Source organism: Bufo bufo, chromosome 2 (genome assembly GCF_905171765.1).
Source record: "Bufo bufo chromosome 2, aBufBuf1.1, whole genome shotgun sequence".
NCBI lineage: Eukaryota > Metazoa > Chordata > Amphibia > Anura > Bufonidae > Bufo > Bufo bufo.
Window position 1 is genome coordinate 762,822,499 of NC_053390.1, and position 25,987 is coordinate 762,848,485.

A 25,987-nucleotide genomic window follows, 5' to 3' on the forward strand; every position below is an offset into this window, starting at 1 on the left:
GGAATGCAAATATTATACATTTTCCATATACTTAGGGGTTGACTCATAGGTGTAGAATAGGACGGGGGTCTGGTATCACCTCAGCTATCACTGCTCAACTTTATCTCAAATATGTAAATAGATACAGAAATCATAGCTTAAACGCTAAGCATTGACTGGATATAGAATAATATATGCCCCCTTAGATACCACTCAGGCTACTTTTAAAATTGCATTGTTAATTCTAGTATTGAAATCCGGCAGATGATCTCAATATCGGAATTAAATGGATCCGTTTTGATTTTGCACTTCAGGATACATTAATTCTGTTAGGATGCGGTTGTGTGAAATGAAAACAGAACCATCACTAAATACATTGAAAGTCAATGGGTAATGGATACAGTTTTTAAGGCTCCTAAAAAAAACGGATCCGTCACCATTTACTAAGGGTCCATTCAGACGTCCGTAGAATGGGTCCAGATCCATTCCACAATTATGCTGAACAGGTGCGGACCCATTCATTTTCAATGGTGCCAGAAAAGATGCGGACAGCACACAGTGTCCTGTCCGCATCCGCATTTCCGGTCCGCGGCCCCAAACTTCCGGTCCGTGGCTCCGCAAAAAAATACAGCATGTCCTATTCTTGTCCGCAGAATAGGAATCCTTTATTAAGTGCTGGCGATGTGCGGCGTCAGTGTTTTGCGGACCGCAAAACACTACGGACGTCTGACTGGACCCTTACATTGTTTTCAGTGCCGTAATCGCTGCAAATTTGTCTCCAGTCACAAAATGGAATGCTGTCGGAATGGAAGACATCCTGATGCATCCTGAACGGATCTATTTCTATTCAGAATGCATGAGGACTAAGGCTGGGTTCACACGAGCGGATGCCGTGCGTGACATCCGCTCCGTGAATGACAGCCAAGACCCGATGCAGACTGCAGAGGCACGGAGCACTGACATGACTGATAATGCTCCGTGCCTCTCTGTGACCTCTTTACTACGAAATCACAGTGACAACTTTCTCACTGTGATTTCGTAGTAAAGAGGTCACAGAGAGGCACAGAGCATTATCAGTCATGTTAATGTTCCGTGCCTCTGCAGTCTGCATCGGGTCTTGGCACTCTTTCACGGAGCGGATGCCACGCACGGCATCCGCTCGTGTGAACCCAGCCTTAAAGAAAAAGATTTTTTTTCCGGTATTGAGATCCTCTGCCGGATCTCAATACCTGAAAACAACAACGCAAGTGTGAAAGTAGCCTAAGAAGGGAGGGGATATGATGGTGCAATTGACATCCATTATTAAGAAGAAGGAAGCATGTCTAGACTATTATAGCGCATCAGTGGACATTTTAGGGAGAGAGGTATAAGAGGACAGAACTACAACTCCCAGCATGTTATGGAGCATTAGTGGACATTTCATATAAGAAAGAGCTACAACTCGCAGCATTTCTAGGATGTTATTATGGGCTATCGGAGGACATTACAGGGAGTAAGTGTAAAGAAAGAACTACAACTCCTAGAATTTTACAACTTGTAGAGGGAAACGCTGACATCTCACCCACAAACAGAACAGGAGCTACGCCCACATAGTGACATCATTGGGCATCGTTCCTATTATTTATTCCACACTTTTGGATTGCATTAGGATGATGTGAGTCAGGCAAAGAGGGAAATCCTGGAAAATCAAAAAAAGCAGTAGTAGTCTATCATGTCTTAAAAAGCATGTAAACATCTCTTGTGAACAGATAATTATTCTTTTTGTGAAGGTAGAGCCATGGGCTTGCATTAATCTTCCATTTATCACTTATCCCTCTTTGAGGAGATAGCACCTTCTCATCCTTTCCAACTTACCCTCTGTGGTGGCTTCCCTGTCCTGCTAAACAAGCAGATCTGTGCCTATGAATTGGGTCTGTATCACTTATTCCCAGGCCAGATCCTCAGGGTAAGACAGGAGAGGCTGATGCACTGGATAGCAATGTAATATGGAACAAGTACACAGCAGTGATTACAACATGTTTCTCTTACATTATTGGATTAAATAGGCTCTTAAAATCAGTCATGCCTTATTGGTAAGTCTGAGTCTAAAGACCCCTTTACACGAGTAGATTGAGCGACAAGCAAGTCCTTATTCAAGCCGCTAAAGTTCCAATGACAACCCGTTAGATGCACAGAGTATCGCGTGAAAATTTGTGACCGCAATGGTGTAATAGCTCATTTGTCAGACAAACATCCGCTGTGCTGGAAATGATACCTGTCTACACTTGTGGGATTCTGGACGACAAAGGAGGATTTAGGTGTCTACATCGATGGTTTTTTTTCCACCCCAGTAAGCAAAAAGCTGTATTTCTGTCCTAAATGTGACACTCACTTATGCACGTCTAATCCTAGATGTGCACTATATGAAACAGATGTTTTCTTTTTCACCCCAGTAAGCAAAAAGCTGTATTTCTGGCCTAAATGTGACACTCACTTATGCACGTCTAATCCTAGATGTGCACTATATGAAACAGGTGAGCTGACCCTGTAGAAGATTGTAGGTGAGTGCCTGTAGATGAGCTGACCCTCTAAAACATTATATGTGAGGGCCTGCAGGTGAGTTGACCCTCTAAAAGATTGTAGGTGAGGGCCTGCTGGTGTACTGACCCTCTAAAACATTACATGCGAGGGCCTGCAGGTGAGCTGACCCTCGAAAAGATTGTAGGTTAGGGCCTGTTTGTGAGTTGACCCTCTAAAACATTATATGCGAGGGCCTGCAGGTGAGCTGACCCTGTTAAAGATTGTAGGTGAGGGACTGCAGGTGAGCTGACCCTATAAAAGATTGTAGGTGCGTGCCTGCAGGTGAGCTGACCCTCTAAAACATTATATGTGAGAGCCTGCAGGTAAGCTGACCCTTTAAAATATTGTAGGTGAGGGCTTGCTAGTGTACTGATCCTCTAAAACATTACATGCGAGGGCCTGCAGGTGAGCTGGCCCTCTTAAAGATTGTAGGTGAGGGCCTGCTGGTGAGCTGACCCTCTAAAACATTATATGCGAGGGCCTGCAGGTGAGCTGACCCTCTAAAAGACTGTAGGAGAGGGCCTGCTGGTGAGCTGACCCTCTAAAACATTACATGCAAGAGCCTGCCGGTGAGCTGACCCTTTAAAAGATTGTAGGTGAGGGCCTGCTGGAGAGCTGACCGTTTAAAACATTATATGTGAGGGCCTGCAGGTGAGCTGACCCTCTAAAAGACTGTAGGAGAGGGCCTGCTGGTGAGCTGACCCTCTAAAACATTACATGCAAGAGCCTGCAGGTGAGCTGACCCTCTAAAAGATTGTAGGTGAGGGCCCGCTGGAGACCTGACCCTCTAAAACATTATATGCAAGGGCCTGCAGGTGAGCTGACCCTCTAAAAAATTGTAGGTGAGGGCCTGCTGGTGAGCTGACCCTCTAAAACATTACATGCAAGGCCCTGCAGGTGAGCTGACCCTCTAAAAGATTGTAGGTGGGGGCCTGCTGGTGAGCTGACCCTCTAAAACATTATATGCAAGATCCTGCAGGTGAGCTGGCCCTCTAAAAGATTGTAGGTGAGGGCCTGCTGGTGAGCTGACCCTCTAAAACATTAGGAACGAGGGCAGACTGGCAGACTAATAAGCATGTTGATATGATGGAAGAGGAGGTGGAGGAGGACGAGAAAAGGAACCATATACCCATTTTTGTGGTGTAAGGGGTGCATGGGAATACAGTGTATTCCGTACATTATAAAAAACACATTTAAAGTGGCTTTATGTTCAGCTGCTTTCCTCATGTGGAGTAGAGAAGTCAGGGGCAATCCAGGCCTTGTTCATTTTTATAAGAGTCAACTTGTCAGCATTTTCAGTTGACAGGCGTATGCGCTTATAAGTTATTATGCCCCGAGCAGCACTACATTCTCGTTCTGACAAAACCATGGCGGCAGGGCAGGGCAGGCCAGCACCAACAAGGCATAGAGCGCCAGTTTGTGCCACATGTCCAGCTTGGACACCCATTAGTTGTAAGGCACAGAGGGATCATTAAGGACGCTGACACGGTCTGCTATGTACTCCTTCACCATCTTCCAAAATTTTTCTCTCCTTGTGAAACTAGGCCGTGCATTAGGGTGAGGGTGTTGGCGGCAGGGTGTCATGAAACTGTCCTAGGCCTTAGAGAGTGTTGCCTTGCCTCTGTTGTAACTGCTGTGTGTTCCCCTCATCTCCCCTCCTCGGTTGCCCAAAGAACTACGTACTGTGCTGCCAGCGTTGTCAGATGGAAATTTTTGGAGCAATTTTTCCACAAGGACCTTCTGGTATTGCACCATTTTGCTCGTCCTCTGCAATACAGGAATGAGAGATGAGAAGTTCTCTTTGTAAAGGGGGTCGAGAAGGGTGAACAACCAGTAATCAGTGTTGTCCAAAATGCATAAAACGGGTGGGTTACAGGAAAGGCAGCCTAACATAAAGTCAGCCATGTGTGCCAGAGTCCCAACAGGCAAGACTTTGCTGTCGTCATCAGGAGGATGACACTCAATCTCCTCTTCCTCTTCTGCCCATCCACGCTGAACAGATGGACTTAAACTTCCATGGGTACTACCCTCTGTAGCGGAGGCAACCGTCTCCTGCTCCTCCTCCTCATCATCATCATCCAATTTGCACTGAGAAGACGAACTGAGGGTGGTCTGGCTATCACTCTGTGTAATGTCTTCCCCCATTTCCACCTCTTCCACATGAAAAGATTCTGCCTTAATTGTGAGCAGAGAGCGTTTGAGTAGACACAGAAGTGGGATGGTGACGCTAATAATAGCATTATCGCCGCTCACCATCTGCGTTGATTCCTCAAAGTTTCTTAAAACCTCACAGAGGTCAGACATCCATGCCCATTCCTCGCTTGTGAAGAGCGGAAGCTGACTGGAAAGGCGACGACCATGTTGCAGCTGGTATTCCACTACTGCCCTCTACTGCTCACAAAGCCTGACCAACATGTGGAACGTCGAGTTCCAGTGCGTGCGAAAGGTCACACAACAGTCGGTAAGCTGGCAATTGTAAGCGCTGCTGCAGTGTTTACAGACCGGCAGAAGCTGTTGATGACTTGCGGAAAAGGGGACACACGCAGCGCACCTTTACCAGTAGCTCAGACAAATTGGGGTAGGTTTTGAGAAACCACTGAACCATTAAGTTGAAGAGGCGGGGTAAGCATGGGATGTGTGTGAGCTTGCTGAGCTCCAAAGCCGCCACCAAGTTGCGGCCATTATCAGACACAACCATGCCTGGTTCTAAGTTGAGTGGCGAGAGCCACAGCTCAGTGTGGTCTCTTATCCCCTGCCACAGCTCTGCGGCGGTGTGCTGTTTGTCACCTGAGCAGATCAGCTTCAGCACGGCCTGTTGCCACTTCCCCACTGCAATGCTACACTGCTTCCAGCTGCCGACTGATGGATGACTAGTGCTGCAAGAGGATAATTCTGAGGTGCCAGTGGAGGAGGAGGCGGAGGAGGAGAACTGGAGGTTGGAGCCACTAAAGTAGGTGGTGGCGGAAACCCTGATGGAATTAGGGCCTTTAATTCTTGACGTCAGTAGCACCTGCACCATCCCAGGGTACGACTCACTCCTGGCCTCCACAACGTTCACCCAGTGTGCTGTCAGAGAAACATAGCGTCCATGGCCGAAAGCACTTGTCCATGTGTCAGTGGTTAAGTTGACCTTCCCAGTAACTGCGTTGTTAAGGGCACGGGTGATGTTAGGGGACACATGCTGGTGTAACGAGGGACTGCATAACGAGGGACGGCCGCCGACATCAGGCTGTGGAAGACTTCAGTGTCCACAAGCCTAAATTACAACATTTCCAGGGCCAGCAATTTGAAAAGGTGCGCATTTAGTACTATGGCCCGTGGGTGGGTGGCTGGGTATTTGCGCTTGCGTTCAAATGCCCGGAATAAAGACATTTGTACACTGCTCTGGGACACAGAAGTGGATGTGGTAGCTGATGGTGCTTGCAATGGTCCAGGTGCAGAGTGGGAGGCATCCGGGCCTGCGCCTTCGACAGGTAATTGGCCAGCACGTAACACAGGGGAAGAGGAGGCAGTGGTGTGCCCGCAGACACATATTGTGGACCCAGGCGTTTGGCCCACCTATTACGGTGCTATGATGACATGTGGCGGATCATGCTGGTGGTGGTGAGGTTGCTAGTGTTCACGCCCCTGCTCATTTTTGTATGGCAGAGGTTGCAAATTACAATTCTTTTGTCATTCGCACTTACCTCAAAAAAGCGCCAGACTGCGGAACACCTACCCCTTGGGAAGGGAGATTTCCGCTAGGGTGTGCTCTGGGGAACAGTTGCGGGCATGTTGCGGTGCTGCGGATACCTCCCCCTCTGTACTGCTGTCCTCGCTCGGCTTGCCACCTTCCCAGGTTGGGTCAGTGACTTCATTGTCCACCACCTCCTCTTCCACTGCCTCACTCTGCTCATCCTCCTGACTTGTTGACCTAACAACAACCTCAGTTATTGACAACTGTGTCTCATCCTCATCATCCACCTCGTGAAACACTATTTGCCGTTCCCCACCATCATCTTCTTGTGACTGTGGATGCTCAAGAGTTTGGGAATCAAGATTTCATGTCCCTCTTCAAGCAGGCTTGTCGAGAGGCCCAAATGAAGGAATAGCGCTGAAATGAGCTTCTATGAATATCCGAGTGTGGGATCATTTGTTTGACTCTCCATGGTGGGAGGAAGGAGGATCAGGGTAATCAGACTGGACTTGGTGGAAGACAGGGTGGTGCTTAACCGACTGGAAGCATTATCTGCTGCAATCGAACAGACCATCTGCTCGCACTGGTCTGACTTTGAGAGCGTTGTCCTGCACCGCCCTGCAAACTGGGACATGAAGCTAGGTATCGTGGATGATTGTTTTTCTTCTACTCTAGCAGCAGGCACAGTTTCAACGCGCGCAGGGTGCACAATCAACATCAATGCCACTTCCCTGCCCCTTACTGCTCGCCTTCTTCATATTAAATGTCATATATGCTTGAAAGTATGTCACACATACAGTAGCGTAGGATTTGTAAGTGCCCAAAAAATTAAAAAAGGTATTTGGGATGTGGAAACGTCACACAGAAGATATATACCGCAAATAATGTCGCTGATGTCAGCAGCAGCTAATATAATATTACAGGGAATGTCACAGGAATTTGGGATGCGCACACGTCACACAGGAGAAATACTGCAGGTATTTGGGATGTGAAAACGTTACACAGGAGATGTACCCCAGGTAATGTCACTGTCCGCAACGGACACCGTCTACGAAAAAAGTACAGTGGTTGTCACTGATATTTTTTGGATGTGCACACGTTACACAGGAGATGTAGCGCAGCTAATGTCATTGTCCGCACTGGACACCATCTACGGAAAAAGTACACTGGATGTCACAGATATTTTTGGGATGCGCACATGTTACACAGGAGAAATACCGCAGATAATGTTGCTGATGTCAGCAGCGGCTAATATAAAATTACAGGGAATGTCACAGGTATTTGGGATGCACACACGTTACACAGGAGAAATTCCGCAGATAATGTCGCTGATGTCAGCATCGGCTAATAAACAATAACAGGGAATGTCACAGGTATTTGGGATGCGCACACATTACACAGGAGAAATACCGCAGATAATGTTGCTGATGTCAGCAGCAGCTAATATATAATTACAGGGAATGTCACAGGTATTTGGGATGCGCACACGTCACACAGGAGAAATATCGCAGATAATGTCGCTGATGTCAGCAGCAGCTAATATACACTCACCTAAAGAATTATTAGGAACACCATACTAATACGGTGTTGGACCCCCTTTTGCCTTCAGAACTGCCTTAATTCTACGTGGCATTGATTCAACAAGGTGCTGATAGCATTCTTTAGAAATGTTGGCCCATATTGATAGGATAGCATCTTGCAGTTGATGGAGATTTGAGGGATGCACATCCAGGGCACGAAGCTCCCGTTCCACTACATCCCAAAGATGCTCTATTGGGTTGAGTTCTGGTGACTGTGGGGGCCATTTTAGTACAGTGAACTCATTGTCATGTTCAAGAAACCAATTTGAAATGATTCGAGCTTTTTGACATGGTGCATTATCCTGCTGGAAGTAGCCATCAGAGGATGGATACATGTTCTCATTCTGTTTACGCCAAATTCGGACTCTACCATTTGAATGTCTCAACAGAAATCGAGACTCATCAGACCAGGCAACATTTTTCCAGTCTTCAACAGTCCAATTTTGGTGAGCTCATGCAAATTGTAGCCTCTTTTTCCTATTTGTAGTGGAGAAGAGTGGTACCCGGTGGGGTCTTCTGCTGTTGTAGCCCATCCGCCTCAAGGTTGTGCATGTTGTGGCTTCACAAATGCTTTGCTGCATACCTCGGTTGTAACCAGTGGTTATTTCAGTCAACGTTGCTCTTCTATCAGCTTGAATCAGTCGGCCCATTGTCCTCTGACCTCTAGCATCCACAAGGCATTTTTGCCCACAGGACTGCCGCATACTGGATGTTTTTCCCTTTTCACACCATTCTTTGTAAACCCTTGAAATGGTTGTGCGTGAAAATCCCAGTAACTGAGCAGATTGTGAAATACTCAGACTGGCCCGTCTGGCACCAACAACCATGCCACGCTCAAAATTGCTTAAATCACCTTTCTTTCCCATTCTGACTTTCAGTTTGGAGTTCAGGAGATTGTCTTGACCAGGACCACACCCCTAAATGCATTGAAGCAACTGCCATGTGATTGGTTGACTAGATAATTGCATTAATGAGAAATAGAACAGGTGTTCCTAATAATTCTTTAGGTGAGTGTATAATTACAGGGAATGTCACAGGTATTTGGGATGCGCACACGTCACACAGGAGAAATACCGCAGATAATGCCGCTGATGTCAGCTGCGGCTAATAAAAAATTACAGGGAATGTCACAGGTATTTGGGATGTGCACACGTCACACAGGAGAAATACTGCAGATAATGTCGCTGATGTCAGCAGCAGTTAATATAAAATTACAGGAAATGTCACAGGTATTTGGGATGTGGAAACGTTACACAGGAGATGTACCCCAGGTAATGTCACTGTCCACAGCGGACACGTCTATGGAAAAAGTACACTGGATGTCACTGATATTTTTTGGATGTGCACACGTTACACAGAAGATGTAGCGCAGCTAATGTCACTGTCCGCAGCAGACACCGGCTACAGAAAAAGTACACTGGTTGTCAGATATTTTTGGGATGTGCACACGTTACACAGGAGATGTAACGCAGATAATGTCACTGTCTGCAGCGGCCTAACTGTTGCATGCTAAAAATAGATATTGCTGCCTTACACAATAGTCCTTAAAAGGACTTTTGGGTCTGTAAAGTTTTAGCAATTTACCTCAGCTTGCGCTAAGAATATATATTGCTGCTGCCACACAGAACAAAAGGACTTTTGGGTCTCTGACAAGATTTTCAACTTCCAAAAAAAAACAATTTCTCTCCCTACACTATCTTTCCCTTCCTCAGCACAGCTCTCTCTAACACTGAGCCGAACACGTGTCATCGGGTGTTATATAGCACCCGATGACGCGTTCCGTCCAGCCAATCACTGTAATGCCAGTAACCAACATGGCTATGGCATTACAGTGAAGGGCAGTACTTACCTGCACATTTATTCGCTGCCTAGCAGCCAAAAAGCGTGCGGGGATGGGACTCGAGCATTGCGCTCGAGCACATGTGGTATTCGACTGAATACTGCCATGTGTCGAGCATCGAGATGCTCGAGCCAAACTGGTGTTCGGCCGAGCATGCTCGATCAACACTAAAGAGGACCTTTCATCAGTTTTGCAAAAGTCTAATTAGGGTGTTATCTTATAGGGCGGCCCCCACGGATGCCATGGCTGTTTTTTTTTTTAAAAGACCGCCCCATTCGTCCGCTGTGGCCCTCCGTTGATTTTGGCGCCTTGTATTATAATGAAGAGTATCGAAACAATGAGGAGGAGACTGAATCTTTCTCTGTGGGCGTCTCCTTCTCCCTGGCTGTAGTGCTGTCCAATCGCAGTGCAGAGCGTCACAGCCAGGGAGTTTTTTTCTCCCTGGCTGTGACGCTCTGCGCTGCGATTGGACAGCGCTACAGCCAGGAAGAAGGAGATGCCCATTGAGAAACCCTGGTGTCTCCTCCTCCCTGTTCCGATGCTAGTAATAAGCATACTGAGCAGGGAAAATACCGGAGGGCACAGCGAGACCCCTGCCAATCAGTTATTTGAGAAGGCATTGGCGCTCTTGTAAGTGCCACAGCCTTCTCTGTGCTCAACAAGCAGAGTGCCATACATTGTCTAGCGGCTGTTCCTGGCATCACAGCTCAGCCCCATTCTATGGGGCTGAGCTGCACCTAGGTCATGTGACCGATGAACGCATCATCACTCGGCCTAGGGAATGCTGCAAGAAGGCTGAGGCGCTACTGCTCTCAAACAGCTGATTGTGGGGGTCCTGGGAATCAGACCCCACTGATCAGGTACTGAGGATAGGTCATCAGTATTTAAGTCTCGTAAAACCCCTTTAATTCTCAGGATCAATGGAGAGTCCCACAGGTCAGACCCTCAACAATTGTAAAGTCATGACATATCCTAGTGATTTGCTATCACTTTATAAGATAGAAAAACCTCTTTCACGGGGCTATGTGGACTCAACCTGAGGTTACTGGTTCTTAATTTTTTTCATATTTCTTTCCTGTCTCTGTAGGATTTTGTAACAGGGCTTTCTACACTGCTGAGAGGGACAATTCAAGAAAAACTCAACTGGGCATTTAATTTATATGATATTAATAAAGATGGCTATATCACTAAAGAGGTAAGGCCCATTCTTATACGGCATATACAAATCAATTTAATGACAGTTTAATCTTCCAATGAAAATGTTAACAAACTCAAGGATTTATGATGAATTATGAAAGTATTTGGATTGAAAAACAATAAAAAAGCACCAATAAAGAAAATCAGCCATCACAGAAAATACAAAACAGGTCATGATCTTATTAGAGTGTAGATGTCATGTTATTACACTTCCTGGCTGAACTTGATGTACCTATGTCTTTTTTCAACCGTACTAACTCTAAAAAAAAAAATCCAGGCTCTTTTAGTGAACTCACCATCACCACCTCCTGAGGCAGAGAGTTCCATAGTCTCACTGCTCTTACCCTAAAGAATCCTCTTCTATGCCGAGTTAGAAACCTTCATTCCTCTAGACGTAAAGGATGTTCCCTTGTCACTGTCGTGAAAAGATCTCTATATTGACCTTTGATTCATACATAGTTATTAGATCTCCCCTCAACTTTTTTCTAAACTAAATAATACAGTAGAGCGACATTTTCGAAATTAATTTCGTGCTCAGTTCACTTAGTTGAACCAATCATCAGATTTGATTTGGGCCTGAATAAATTCGACCCAAACTGAAAGTGACGCAATCGCCCTCAAAAGCCATGTATGACATTCTGTGGTCTCCTAGGACTGTATCCAACCCCTTTTCAAAGTGACAGAAATATAAAATATCCACGGGTGGTAGCCAATGGTGACAAACATCCTGTTTAATAACACACTGCAATGTTGTACTTTACTTTTTAAAAGATGGTCCAAAAATGATCCCTTTTTGGTGGCAGATGCCTGCTTCTCTGTCTTCTGACCTGTAAAATAAGTGGCTGCCATTTTGAGCCCTTTTTCCAAAATGAATTTTGGTTGAAATTTGTAACAAATTCAATTTGATTAGAAACAACTCATCTGTGCAAGATACCACTAACCTCTAATTTTGATAATCTTTCAAGGTACTGTAGTCCACCCATTCCAATTATTACTTTAGTTGCCCTCCTCTGAACTCTCTCCTGCTCTGCTATGTCTGCCTTGTTCACAGGAGCCCAGAACTGTACACAGTACTCCATGTGTGGTCTGACTAGTGATTTGTAAAGTGGCAGGACTATGTTCTCATCACGGGCATCTATGCTCCTTTTGATGCAAACCATTATCTTATTGGCCTTGACAGCAGCTGCCTGACACTGGTTTCTCCCAACTAAAATTTCCCCAAATTTTCCCAAGTTCTTTTCCATGTCAACTTGACCCAGTCTCGTGTAGTAGGTAGTCTTGGTGTGTATGTTCCCTTTGCACATGCATTACTATACATACTCCTCTTTAAACCTCATTTACATTGTAAAGTATGTAATTCCTCACTAATCTAGTCATCTCAGCCAGTAATCCTAGAGGTCACCTCTGGGACCTGCACCTACCGTATGTTGCAAAATGGGCGTCTACCTATTTTTAAACAGGGGATAACCAGCGGCCTTGGCCTCTAGACCCTATCCGATGCAGTATTTTACTATTACGTGATTATTATTACATTATTCTTCATCAATGGAAATAAACTGATAGCCAATAAAATCATATTTCCCAATTCTATATTATCATCATCGTCATTTATAGGTGGCAATGTAGAATTATATCCCGTCAATCAAGGCTGCTGATCTCGATAATCTACTGATCATGTCTTACAGGAGATGCTTGACATCATGAAGGCCATCTATGATATGATGGGTAAATGCACATACCCTCTTGTTAGGGAAGATACACCAAAACAACATGTTGAGAATTTCTTCCAGGTAAGATCAGCATATAAAACTGAAAATATGTATGATAGATAAGAATACGCTTTGTCTGAAGAAGAGATCTCTGAACATACATTAAATGACATAGTGCATTGTTCACACAGTGTCATTTTGGTGCAGCTTCTGCATACGTTACCTTTATATTTTACATAGGATTTACTCCTGATTTTGGCTGGTGAAAATTAAAGCAAAAACTACACCAAAATGGCACTGGATATCAGTAAGACCTCAAGCCTCAAAACAAGGTAACATTTTAAGCAAGTAGATATTTGCTATCAGGCATAATACACTGCAATACAAGGGGATTGCACTAAAGAAGTGTTCCTCAATATTCTGTATGTGTACCCCAAGGGCAGGACTGGCATCGCATTCAGCGATATTTCACTTCCTCAGGACACCGATGGAGTTTAATACTGGGGCACGGCATTGGTCTGCCGCGTCGTTCACTCTCTTAGGCCTCATGCACACGACCGTTGTTGTGTTCAGTTCCGCAAAATGGGGCTCCGTTGTTCCGTGATCCGTTTCCGTTTTTGTTTCCGTGTGTCTTCCTCGATTTTTGGAGGATCACCAGACATGAAGGAAAGTAAAAAAAAGTCTCAGTCAAGTTTGCCATGCAAATGATAGGAAAAAAACGGACGGGGACGCGGATGACAATCTTGTGTGCCTCCGCGTTTTTTCACGGTCCCATTGACTTGAATGGGTCCGCGAACCGTTTTCCGTGAAAAAAATAGGACAGGTTATATTTTTTTGACGGACTGGAACCACGGATCACGGACGTGGATGACAAACGGTGCATTAGCCGAGTTTTCAACGGACCCATTGAAAGTCAATGGGTCCGCAGAAAATCACGAAAAACGGAACAACGGTTGTGTGCATGAGGCCTTAGGTGTAGGCCTGAAGCCTATCAGAAAACAGCACAGGCAGCGCAGTGACGTCCTCGTCCTTGCACCTCCTGAGTCGGGATGCAAAAAGCTCAGAACGCTGGAAGAGGCCTGTGTTCTGCATAGCATTGCGGATGGCGGCATGAAATGAGGTGAGTATATGATTTTATTTTCTGTTTGGGAAGCATAATATTAGGTCACTAAAGCGCTCTTTCACACAAGCGAGTTTTCTGTCCGGATGTGATGCAGGTAATAACGGACTGAATTCTGACCCATTCATTTCAATGGGTCTGCGCACACGTTTTTCAGGCATCACCTTTGCATTCAGGAAAAATCGCATCATGTTGCATGTACAAGTGAAAAACACATGCACTCCGGATATAATCCGGATAGAAAAACACACGCACTGAGCGAAGTCTCCGAAAAAACTGATTGAACTTGCGTGCAAAAGTGTTTTATCCTGAAGAGATCCTGACACACCCCGTATGACTAGTGTAAAAGAGGCGACACGGGTTTATTATTAGTAATGAGAGGAGCTATGGTGGGCTTTACTACTTTAGAGGGCATTATATGAGGGCATTAGTGCCACTGGGGGAACACTATGAGATCTTTATTACTACTGGTTGTCTTTTTTACCTATAGGGGAACATTAGCACTAGTGGTGCACTATGAGGGTCATTATTATCAACTGGGGGCATTATGATGGCCTTTATCCTTACTGAAGGGCACCGTGGTGGGCTTTATTACTACTGGTGCACTAGGGTGGGCTTCATTACTTCTGAGGCACTATGGTGGACTTTATTGCTACCGGGTCACTATAGGGGGCATTAGTACTACTGAGGGCACTATAGGTGGACATTGTTACTTATGATGACATTGAGGTGGGCTTTATTACATTATTACTACTGAGGGACTATGGGGAACATGATGACTAGTATGGTCACTACAGGGTTGGAATTACTTCTGGGGTACAATGAGGGAAATTACTACTATTGGGGGCACTGTAGGGGCACTTTTACTACTAAAGGCACCATTACTATTGGTGGGACTCTTTGGAGCACTATTACTGTGGGCGGACCCTGGCGCAATATCATCTTGGCACAATTTTTTTTTGGGGGGGGCCCTTTACAACAACATTACTGTCAGGGGCACTATTTTCTGGACACAATTATTTGAGAACACTGGGTGGCAATAATCATTGATGAGGGCACTACCTGTGTGCTGCTAGTATTTCAGTGGGATTATCTGTTTCTGCAGCATAGCATAGCATTGGTGGTAGCTGGATGGGTTGTTGCGAAGGTGTGGAGGATGATGTAAAATTAGGAGCCTAAGATGTCTGTGTGACAAACTCTGCACAGACGAGACACGGCTGAAAAAACTCATCATGGTGGTCTGGTCCAAATGGTGAAGATGAGGAAAAGAAACATCTATACCAGAGGAGATGTCAACGAATCTAAAGGGTATATAGTGCTGTATTCTCTTGTATGTTGTTTAGCGTGGAATGTGATTTAAATAGTAAAAGTCATCCATCATGGGTCCTAGGGTGGTGTCTATCGTTTGGACAGTAAGATTAGCTCTGCACACTGCTCTATTCTTTCTGTCAAATCTCACGGAACTGCTCACATAGGCCTAGAACAGAACCGATGACAGCAGCGTAAGAATAGCCTTATTTTGCGTCCTTGGGGTGCTGGTGTGAAAAGGTTGAGAACCACTGCACTATATTATCAAAAACTATTGAAGGATCGCAGAGTCAAGCCCCATAGTAGCGTTAAGTGAAAAAACTTCAATAAAGTTTCCCAAAAATTCTAATTCAAAAAATCACATTTGCGGTAAAACAATTCAAAAGTTAAAAAAATTAAGAAAATACACCAAATTATTGCCAAATCTATTGATACTAATTTTTCTGCTTAGTGAACATTGTTAAAAAAACAAAATACAGGAATTCCTGGTTTTGTTCCATCACGGCTCCCAGTATGAATGCTTTCAGACGAGCGTATTGAAATCCGTCAGTATTCAGGCCCTGGATTATGCACGGATTTCTGATGATGTACCATCAGTATTGTCATCAGTATTGCTTCAGAATTTCATCAGGATTTACATGCATATTCTTTTCTCCATTTTTTATGCACTACCATAGACTTTAATGTGTGTATTTGGAAACAAATACGCACAAAAGTCGGACATGCTGCGGCTTTTACATACTGGTGGAAATTATACGCCCATGTAAATAGCTCTATTCATTAGCAGCGGATTCTAGTAGATAAAATCCGGGCCGTATAGGGATTGCAAATACACTTGTGTGACAGCAAATTAAAGGGAATAAAGTTCCATCAATGGGTTTTGTGTACCCCAAAATGGTACCACTGAAAACTACAACTTGGCCTGGAAGAGTAAGCCCTCATGAACCTTTGTCGATGGCTTTTTAGACGCCGGTCTTAATAACCCCTATCCCTGGTGGTGGATCTGCCAGAGTCATGAAGATGCGCCGGCCTCTACTAAATGTAAGAAAGCTTCCGAGCTGTCTTACATTTAGACCATTTTCTACGCGTAAAACAGACATAGAAAATTGTAAATGAGACGGGCCTGCCGGCACACCCTCTTCTCCGCCCTTGCCATGCCCCTTTTTTAGACCTGGCGTGAGCAGAGAAAAGTCGCAGATTGCGGCACAAAGGACCTTTGCGCCGCAATCTGTGCCAGAAATACACCTAATTTAGGTGTATTTCTGTTTGATAAATGACCCCCATAACCTTTACAAATGTTCATACTTGGTTTTTAGAATATAGCGTTTGATTGTAGCTATTTGCATTTTACAGTATTTTAATCCCTCCCCACTTTGCACTGCAATATGCCATAGGGAACAGTAAGTTCCCAAACCACATCGTAATATTATGACGTAGGGATGGTAGAGGCTCAGGAGCTGCGCCCACATCATCGTCAGCAGGTAACTGCTAGTAAAATAGGGCTGATACTGCACTGCAGTGGCTGATATTGGAGATAACTCCAATATTGGTGGTTTAACAGCTTAGAAACCATGATTTATAGTCACTGTGGCACGAGGGGTGTCCCAGAAGAAGAGGACTACCACAGTAAGCCCACGGACACTCCCATTTGAAGATTACCGTATTACTGTACTGTATTCAACTGCTCTTAGGCAGAACTATAGAGAAGAATGGATTCTGTGCTGCATTCATACGGGCAGACACAGGATCCCTGCCTTTGTGATCAGTAGGGTTCCCAGTGATTGGACCCCCAACGATCAGACTCATCTTGTGGACAGGATATTGGGGACACATCCTTCCTGCATTGTCTGTAGACACAGGGTAGCAGGGTGTGTGTGCTGTATGGCAGATGCAATAAATGGGAGAGATGTCATATAATATTACTGTCGTCAGGAAAAACCCTGACAGGTGAGCTGTGACTGCTCTAGCGGCATGCGTAAAGATAAACTGTTGACTTTTTTTTTTGTTATCCACATACCAAATAATAATAAAAAACGCCAAAAATTAGTAAAACAGGTTTGTAATAAAAACCTGATTTGTGTAATGTTCTAACGATACATTCCTTTAAATAAATGCTCTTGACAGTTGTGCATTTATATATCCAGACATTTTATTTTTCAGAAAATGGACATTAATAAAGATGGAGTTGTGACTATAGAGGAATTCATAGAAAGCTGCCAAAAAGTAAGTATCATACAATCACAAAGTAAGTATCATGTAATAAGGACCTGTATGTGCTCAGTCACTAGCTAACTACATTGCCAGGAATATCACTGCTATAAAAGGGTAAAAAATAAAGGTAATAAAAGGGAAAGAACCACTGAAATAAACCTTGTCACACAGTCCAAAGCATGGAAGGCACACATCTTTTCAATATATGTTTTCTCAGTTGGCTCCACTCCTGGTTTTGTACTGATACAGCAGGTTCAATGATGGCCAACAACTATGCACAGCCATCTCTCCATTCCTAGCCAGATATGCCAGGGTCCCGTTATTGAGATTGGAGTGGGAGAGCGGGTCCCAGAGGTGGGATAAGCTATAAATGTCCCAGGTAGGACAACCCATTTAAGGAACTTATAATTATTGCCAGGAGAAAAGAAAAAAAAGGCGTGACATGATTGAACTTTAAAGGGTTCAAGGTTTAAACAATGTTCAGGTAGATGTCTTCCAAAAGAGCTTTTATTGAGACAGTTTTAGTAGTTTGGAACAAACAATCTTCTGATGTAATGCAAGAATCAACAGTGATTGATTATTAGCAATCCTGGGACAAACATGAGTCCATTCTATAATGAGGAAGCGAGAACTTAATGGGGTTGTCCAGGCAGGAAAGTTTATCTAGAAAACTGCTTTGAATGTGCTAAAATAACAAAAGAAGTCATACTCTAGTACCGATCCCCCCTGTGGGCGTCTCCTTCTCCCTGGCTGTAGCGCGGTCCAATCGCAGCAGAGAGCGTCACAGCCAGGGAGAACAAAAACCTCACCTTCTCCGCTGTGATTGGACCGTGCTACAGCCAGGGAGAAGAAGATGCCTATTGAGAAACAGGACAGTCTCCTCCTCCCTGTACCGATGCTATTCATTAGCATACCAGCTGCCCACAGAGAGGGCTCTGAGTGCCGCCTCTGGCACCTGTGCCATAGGTTCGCCATCACTGACTTAGGGATTCAAAGAACAACCAACAGAAGAGATCTCGCCTATGACCACATCATTTTATCCAGAAGACACCGCACCATTGAGCCAAAAACAAGAAACATTCAAATTTATTTTCTTGAAGACAACCTTGAAAAGAATGTCTGATAGCCAGCAGCAATATGACATGTTCTTCACACTTCACCACAGTCTAATATGTTTACAGAATTCTCAATTTCAAGGAGTCACTTACATACACTAAATGGAGAAAAGTATAGGGACATAGTCCACACCACTTAATCACTGAATTCAGGTGTTTGACTCAGTCCCATTACCACAGATGTATAAAATCCATCCCTAGCTGTACAGTCTGCCTTAACTAACATTTGTGACAGAACTGATCGTTCTAAAGAGATCACTGAATTCCAGCATGGTCCTGTAATAGGATGTCACCGTTTGTGAAATGTCATCCTTCTGACAGTGGTATTATTGCAAAGTGGGACCACAACAACTCAGCCATGAAATGGAGACCACCTGACGTTCGAGAGCGGGATCAGCGAGTGTTGAGGTGCACAGTGCAGAAAAGTCACTGACGCTCTGCTGAACCAACTGCAGAGTCCAACCCTCCTCTGGCATTAACATCAGCACAAAAACTGTGGACCAGGATCTTCATGACATGGGTCGGATGGGCTGGTGTAAAGTATGCCGCTACTGGACTCTTGAGCAGTGGAGACGTGTTCTCTGGCAGTCTGTTGGACGAGTCTGGGTTTGGTGAATGCCAGGAGAACGTTTGGTGGAGGAGGGATAATGCTATGGGGTTGTTTTTTTAGGGATTGGCGTACTGCCCTTACCTCCAGTGAAGAGAATTCATAATGCTTCCAAAAGGAGTGCAAGCTTTTTTTTTGCAAAGGGGACACCAGTTCCATATTTATGCATATGGATTTAGAATAGGATTTCATTAAAGCTCCGGTAGGTGTAATCTGTAGGTGTCCCAATATTTTTATCCATAAAATCACATTAAATAAATGTTTTGTCCTGTTTTGTTACCAAATCACATATTACCGCCCCCGGAAACCAGGGCCGCTAGATAATATCTCTAGTAATAACATTTTATCATCAAGGTATTAGAATTGAACTCCTTTTCCATGAATCCTATTGACTCTTTAAAGAACATCTGATGTTCATTCTTCAACTTATATACCAGAAAGGACAGAACAATTAAACTTAAAGGGGTCGTCTCACTTCAGCAAGTGGCACTTATCATGCAGACAAAGTTACTACAAGGCACTTACTAATGTAATGTGATTGTCCATATTACTTCCTTTGCTGGCTGGATTCAATTTTCTATCACATTATACACTGCTCATCTCCAGGGGTTATGACCACCCTGCAATCCAGCAGCGGTGGCCATGCTTGCACATTGTAGGAAAGAGTGCTTTCGTGTAATCGCACTCCTGCAGTCCCAGTCAGGCCAGCGCTTTTTCCTATATTTTGCAAGCATGGCCATCTCTAAGGACGACGACAAGATTTTCAGCCATGTCAGAATGCTAAATATTCGAGTTGGGGTAATACTGTAATTTTACCACAAATATAACCATGGAACAGGGTTGCCAACCGGAATTTTTCTTTTTTTGGACAATTTATCCCAAAATCACGAACAGCCAACACTTTTTTTCCATAAAAATTGGAGAACCATAATGAATGATAAAGATTCTAAGGCCCCTTTCACACGGGTGTCACGTTTTGGCTCCGGAGGCGTCCCGGGTGCATTGCGGCAAACCCGCGAGAGTAGGTACGCAATTGCAGTCAGTTTTGACTGCGATTGCGTTCCGTTGTTCAGTTTTTATCGCGCGGGTGCAATGCGTTTTGCACGCGCGTGATAACAAACTTAATGTGGTACCCAGAAGTTCAGGCTTGGGTTCAAGGTTGTGTAGATTGTATTATTTCCCCTTATAACATGGTTATAAGGGAAAATAATAGCATTCTGAATACAGAATACATAGTACAATAGGGCTGGAGGGGTTAAAAAAATAAAAAAATAATTTTTTTTTAACTCACCTTAATCCACTTGTTCGCGCAGCCGGCATCTCCTTTGCCTTCTTCTTTGAGGAATAAGACCTTTGATGACGTCACTGCGCTCATCACATGGTCCATCGCATGATCTTTTACCATGGTGGTGGATCATGTGACGGACCATGTGATGAGCACAGTGACGTCACCACAGGTCCTTTAACTGTGCACAGCATAGATGAAGACAGAAGAGAAGCAGGCTGCGCGAACAAGTGGATTAAGGTGAGTTAAATTATTTATATATATTTTTTTAACCCCTCCAGCCCTATTGTACTATGTATTCTGTATTCAGAATGCTATTAGTTTCCCTTATAACCATGTTATAAGGGGAAATAATAATGATCGGGTCTCCATCCCGATCGTCTCCTAGCAACCGTGTGTGAACATCGGACCGCATCCGCACTTGCTTGCGATTTTCACGCAGCCCCATTCACTTCTATGGGGCCTGCGTTGCGTGGAAAACACACAAAGAGGAGCATGCTGCGATTTTCACGCAACGCACAAGTGATGCGTGAAAATCACCGCTCATGTGCACAGCCCCATAGAAATGAATGGGTCCGGATTCAGTGCGGGTGCAATACGTTCACCTCACGCATCGCACCCGCGCGGAAATCTCGCCCGTGTGAAAGGGGCCTAAGTAATACAGGTCTACAGCTCAGTATAACTAAGAACTCAATATCAGCATTTACTGGGAGCTCTGACATGATGAGAATTACCCCCAAAGTAATCTAGTCAAGCACCTCCAGCCTCCAAAAAATCCCAGACACATCTATTTTGTTTTCACGGACACAGGAAAAAAGTTATCCTATTTTTACAGACTGTCTAGAAATTTTCTAGAAGGTTGGCAACCCTGCCATGGAACCCTAGTCCTAGTCAACACTAAGGGCTCTACAAATGTATGTGGACCTTTTAGTACTGAAGCGTTCTTCTCTTTTCTGTGTCTTTCAGGATGAGAACATCATGTGCTCCATGCAGCTGTTTGAGAATGTGATTTAGCTCATGTTCGTGGACTGTGAAGAACGGACATTTTCTCTAGTTTTGACAATAATTTGGAGCTGCATCTTACCATTTTACCATGAATAGACTGTTCAGCTTTATACTAAGTCATATATTATGCAAAGTAGCTTTTCTATGATGCCTTCCAAAAATCAGGTCTCATGACGTATAGCGTTTCAGGTTTGTTTCCACGCTTAAGACATCTCATTGTTGACAGGAATTATTTTACATTCCGCGCCAGGATTTGAACATTAGACCATGTTGTATTGTTTAACCCCTGCCACTTATGAACACTTCATGTACGTTGGCTTGGCCTAAAAAATGGCTAGGTCTGATAAATAACAGGTGTATTTTTGTTAATGTTTGCGCCTATTTATTTCATAGGAACTGTAGATTATATTTATTTGGTTATGAAATGAAAATATAAGTCTGTATCCATAATCCTGACTTTATGCCTTCTGCCTGGGAGAAACACCTACAAACTGATTTTGATGAACTTTGCAAGTTTTGCCGTACTTTTTGCTCTTCTCATGATTAGTTTGGGATGGAATAGGTGACTGTTCTTTTGCCAGAATACCATCACCAACCATGAAGCTTCAGTAAAATACGGATTAGAGAAGATAAAGGTTGTTGATCTCAATACTTGTGTTTAAAGATGATCTGTGGAGTCCAATATTAATGTCAGACCAAACATCTAAAAAAAAACTCTATTACTACATAGTCCTCCAAACTGTGATTGCGGGGCTACAACCTGCACTGCAGTGATCCAGGGGACAGATAGGGAACAATCTCTAAGGTGTGATAATCGGAGGAGGAAATGTCGCTGATTCACGAGAAATTAATGAACAAGACCCCCACAGCCTACATGTACCTTAGGGGATATACATCATGTGCCTAAGGAATACTTGCACTGCAGCATAGTGTATGATTACAGCATTCTGGGAAATTTTAGGCAATTTTTTGAGTAGGGGGTACATGACTTAGGAATGCTGAGGACAATGCACTTAAGTATACTTAGTTTACCTGAAAGTCAAATACAGTGGTGTACCTGAAATCTAGGCAGACCATATGCCTGATACAGGCCTGGAGGGAAGGGGGTTCGGCAATTTCTCCTCCCTGTGTGGAAACACTGTATTATCAAGAAGCCACCACTAGGGGGAGCTCAATGCAAAGACTTGGTTACAGCTGCCATGGTAATTGCATACATTCCTATGCACAGAGCTCCCCCTAGTGGTGGCTGCAAGCAGACAGCTTTGTAATAGAAGGGAAGCAGGAAATTTATCAATGCTTTGCCAGTTTTCTGGGGTAAATATATTGAGAAATATGGTGCTCACCGTGAGCATGAACATTTTGAAGCACCTGTTCCACTTTGTTTTTACATATGGATAAAGAAGTTGAGTCCAAAAGTATTTTATATTAGAGTTTGCATTTCTTAAAATTTTTATACTTCATTTAAAAAAAAAAAAGTGTAAATTCATCGGAAATTTGGGGCATTACACTATATGTTCTGCAATGCCTGGCAGTGACGGACACACACCTACTTGGAAACCGGTTAGGGCAAGGGGGCCCATACTAGGTTTTGCTGTGGGGCCCTATGAAATAGGTGTACAACCCTGATCAAAGATGATGCCATTTTTCAGTGTAGGTTGTGGACCCCTTGTCACTGTTTGACTGGTCATGATAGAGTACAATTAGAGACCATGACGTCTACTACAGTTGTGCAAAGAGACCATAATTCATATGGACTTGCCCTTGAATGATACTTTTCAAAGGGCCTGTGTACTTGATACTTTATTCTAAGTTTCTTCAACTGTTGTGTAGAGAGAACCTCAGATCATATTGGATGCTATGGGAAAGTCAACCAAGGTGATATGCATCTGATTAGGTGTGGGTTCAACCAATACGAACCCACTGATCACAAAAATAGGGGGTCCTGTGTCGCCTAATATGAATGAAGCTGGGATGACTAGGGGACTGACAAAGTTGTGCACTAAACACCCGTTCTTGTGAACTGTGAGGGTCCCAACTGTCAGACCCCCAACAATCAGAAAGTTATCACCTATCCTGTGGATAGATAATAGGTTTGACTCTTTGGACAACCCTGGCCAAAGCTTTATTCTTGTTTCATAGAAACCAGTTCACATTCTTTTATTCTAGCTGGTTTCTAGGACTTATGATGACCCATGCATCCAAGCTGGTCAGTAAGGGTATGTTCAGACAGAGGATTTTGAGCGTGGGTTTCCGCTTCCCACTTGTTCTCAATCAGAGGCCGCAGTTCATGTGGCCGAGAATTTTGGGCACGTGGTTACTGTGTGGACCCTTCTCAAAGCCGCTGAGGGAGCCTTCGTGGTTTAGCTTCATTCAATGGAGCTTTACAGAGAGCGGGTCCACAGAAACCGCAGAACAGCGTAACTGTTCCGGCCGCTGGAGTTTGTCATACATGTTCCTTACATCTTAATTAGGAAATACAGTTCTCATACCTTTGATAGACTGAATCATGCATTAAACTCTATGAAAAACTGATATAGCAATCTCATATAAGTGGGCTCACACTAATGTCAAAGTAACGGTCTACAGAACGCTTGCTGCACTTCCATCGAAGGATTGCTTTGGTGAGATTATCACTAGGGATGAGCGAATCACTAGGTCGATTTGCCCATCACTAATTATCACATTATGACTAAAAAAATATAGTGAAACAAAGGGTGAGAACAGATGTGGCTGAATAAGTCAGGAAGAGGAAGGTGGTGGTTATTTCATCTAAAGGTCATTTGCGAATGTACCTAGTTTATTGGACATGACCATCAAACTTGGAATTTGGAGTTGACGTGAATCACTGAGTGACCACCAACAGGACGAATGGACACAATCACATGGTATTCAGAAGCTTGGAGACTGAACCAGAAGACAGGACATTATTCATATGGTCACCAGGATGCAAACCAATTTGATGACACTAAGAGGGAGCACAGTGTCCCCCTTAATGTTCATGAGAAGTGAATACACGTTCATATGAATGCTCATCCCCAATAATTATCCCAATCCTTGACCGGTGTAAGTGGCCTTTACAGAGTGCCTCTCCATTTTGGCTCAGAGTGGAGTCTGAGTCTCTCATGAGACAGTTCTTTTCCATCTGCTACGGACCAGTAGAGCATATGAACTGTATTAACCAGAGGAACTCCAGCAGCCCTGGACCGTCCATGTCTTACACGGTCAGTCCTTCAGGGGTAATGCATGTGATACTAAAGCACAGTGACATCAGCCAAACAAGATCACAGATTAAACCTCCTGAATGAAGGGAATTACAGTTTACTGGTTTGTGACAGCCAGGTGCAGAAGTGTGACTAGCCCTTTAATACGGAATCCTATTTTCTACAGATTTTTGAGCATTGTTACCAGGACGCCATCATCCCCATAGCTCCGGTCTCTCCTCTCATTAGCTCAGCGTACCTTTACTTTGAAATGTTAATGTTGACAGAAGGATGACAGCGGAAGAACTGAAAACAGTTATCAGATCCTCAGGAATCTGGAGCATTAGCTCGGTGCAGAAATACTTGACAAAAAAAGCTCTGAACAGTGTTTTTAGAGCTTCAGTGGATGCCAAGAGCATACAGAGTAATGTGCCGCAGAACGCAAAAGCGCGAGAAGAAGGGAGAAGAACCAGGTTAAAATCCCATATGGCATGTTTATGTTGCAGCCATTTAAAGAGGACCTGTCAGCTCTTCTGGCATGCCTGATTTAGTAAATGCTTGCACCTCTTATGTAATATCAATGCTGAAGCAGCTTTTCTTATAATTATATGGTGTAATGTCCCTTTATTATTCCTCCTAGAATTGAATAAACTGATGGCTAGGTTTCACCAGTTGAGGGGATCCCTACACAATCTGACAATATTAAATCAGTGCTGCCAGTGTCAAACTGTTGAGAAATAAGGGGAAGTGCAACACCAAGTTGGCAATTTTCATATACATACAGCCAGGGCCGGCGTCAGCACCCGGCATACCCGGGCAAGTGCCGGGGCCCACTGCTCCTGGGGGGGACCACTGTGCAGTGGCATGCTAAGGGGGGTGTTCCAGTCTAGGGGGTGCTGGGCTGGCTGCTATGAGCACCTCCATCAATACCGATGGAAGTTATCATTGCTGGAGTGCATGGGAGCTGGCGGTCCTTTCATTCACTAACTGCAGCTCATCTCCCTGTGCTCCTTCTCTCCTCCAGGCCCAGCCCAGCGGTGACGTCATGATGTGTGGAGGGGAGAAGCGTAGGGAGATGAGCTGCGGTTAGTGAATAAAAGGACCGCCAGCTCCCCTGCAATGATAATAATGTGAGGGGGCTACTGGGAGGGGGGGTCATTACACGGTGAGGGGGCCAGGGTTATAATACTGTTGAAGGGGGTCACTGGGGGAGTCATTATACTGTGTGAGGGTCCCTTGCACAGTATAATAACCCCCATTCAGTATAATAATGCCCAATCACCCCCATACAGTATAATGAACCGCAGTGCACACTCCATACAGTATGACCCCTAGTAATGTGTCCACTGGGGATCATTATACTTTGTAGAGGGCCATGGCGGGTCATTATACTATATGGAGGACCACTAGGAGATCATAATACTGAATGGAGGGCCACTGGGGGGGTCATTATACTGTGTGGGGGGCCACTGGGGGTCATTATACTGTGTGGGAGGCCACTATACTGTATAAAGGGCCACTTGGGGTCATTATACTGTATGGGGGGGGGAAACTTGGGGGTCACTATATTTTATGGGGGCCCTGGGAGTAATTATT

General features: G+C 44.4%; 1 protein-coding gene across 1 annotated transcript in view; it reads left to right on the forward strand.

Moving 5' to 3' along the window:
* KCNIP4 (potassium voltage-gated channel interacting protein 4) overlaps window positions 1–21,509 on the forward strand; it is an 858,703-nt gene extending 837,194 nt beyond the window's left edge. Inside the window, exons 5-8 of the mRNA XM_040419033.1 lie at window positions 10,722–10,829; window positions 12,517–12,621; window positions 17,129–17,191; window positions 21,153–21,509. Of these exons, the coding sequence (XP_040274967.1) occupies window positions 10,722–10,829; window positions 12,517–12,621; window positions 17,129–17,191; window positions 21,153–21,200 (324 nt within the window). The 3' untranslated portion in view covers window positions 21,201–21,509. The remainder of the gene's footprint in view (window positions 1–10,721; window positions 10,830–12,516; window positions 12,622–17,128; window positions 17,192–21,152) is intronic.
* The last annotated feature ends 4,478 nt before the right edge of the window (window positions 21,510–25,987 follow it).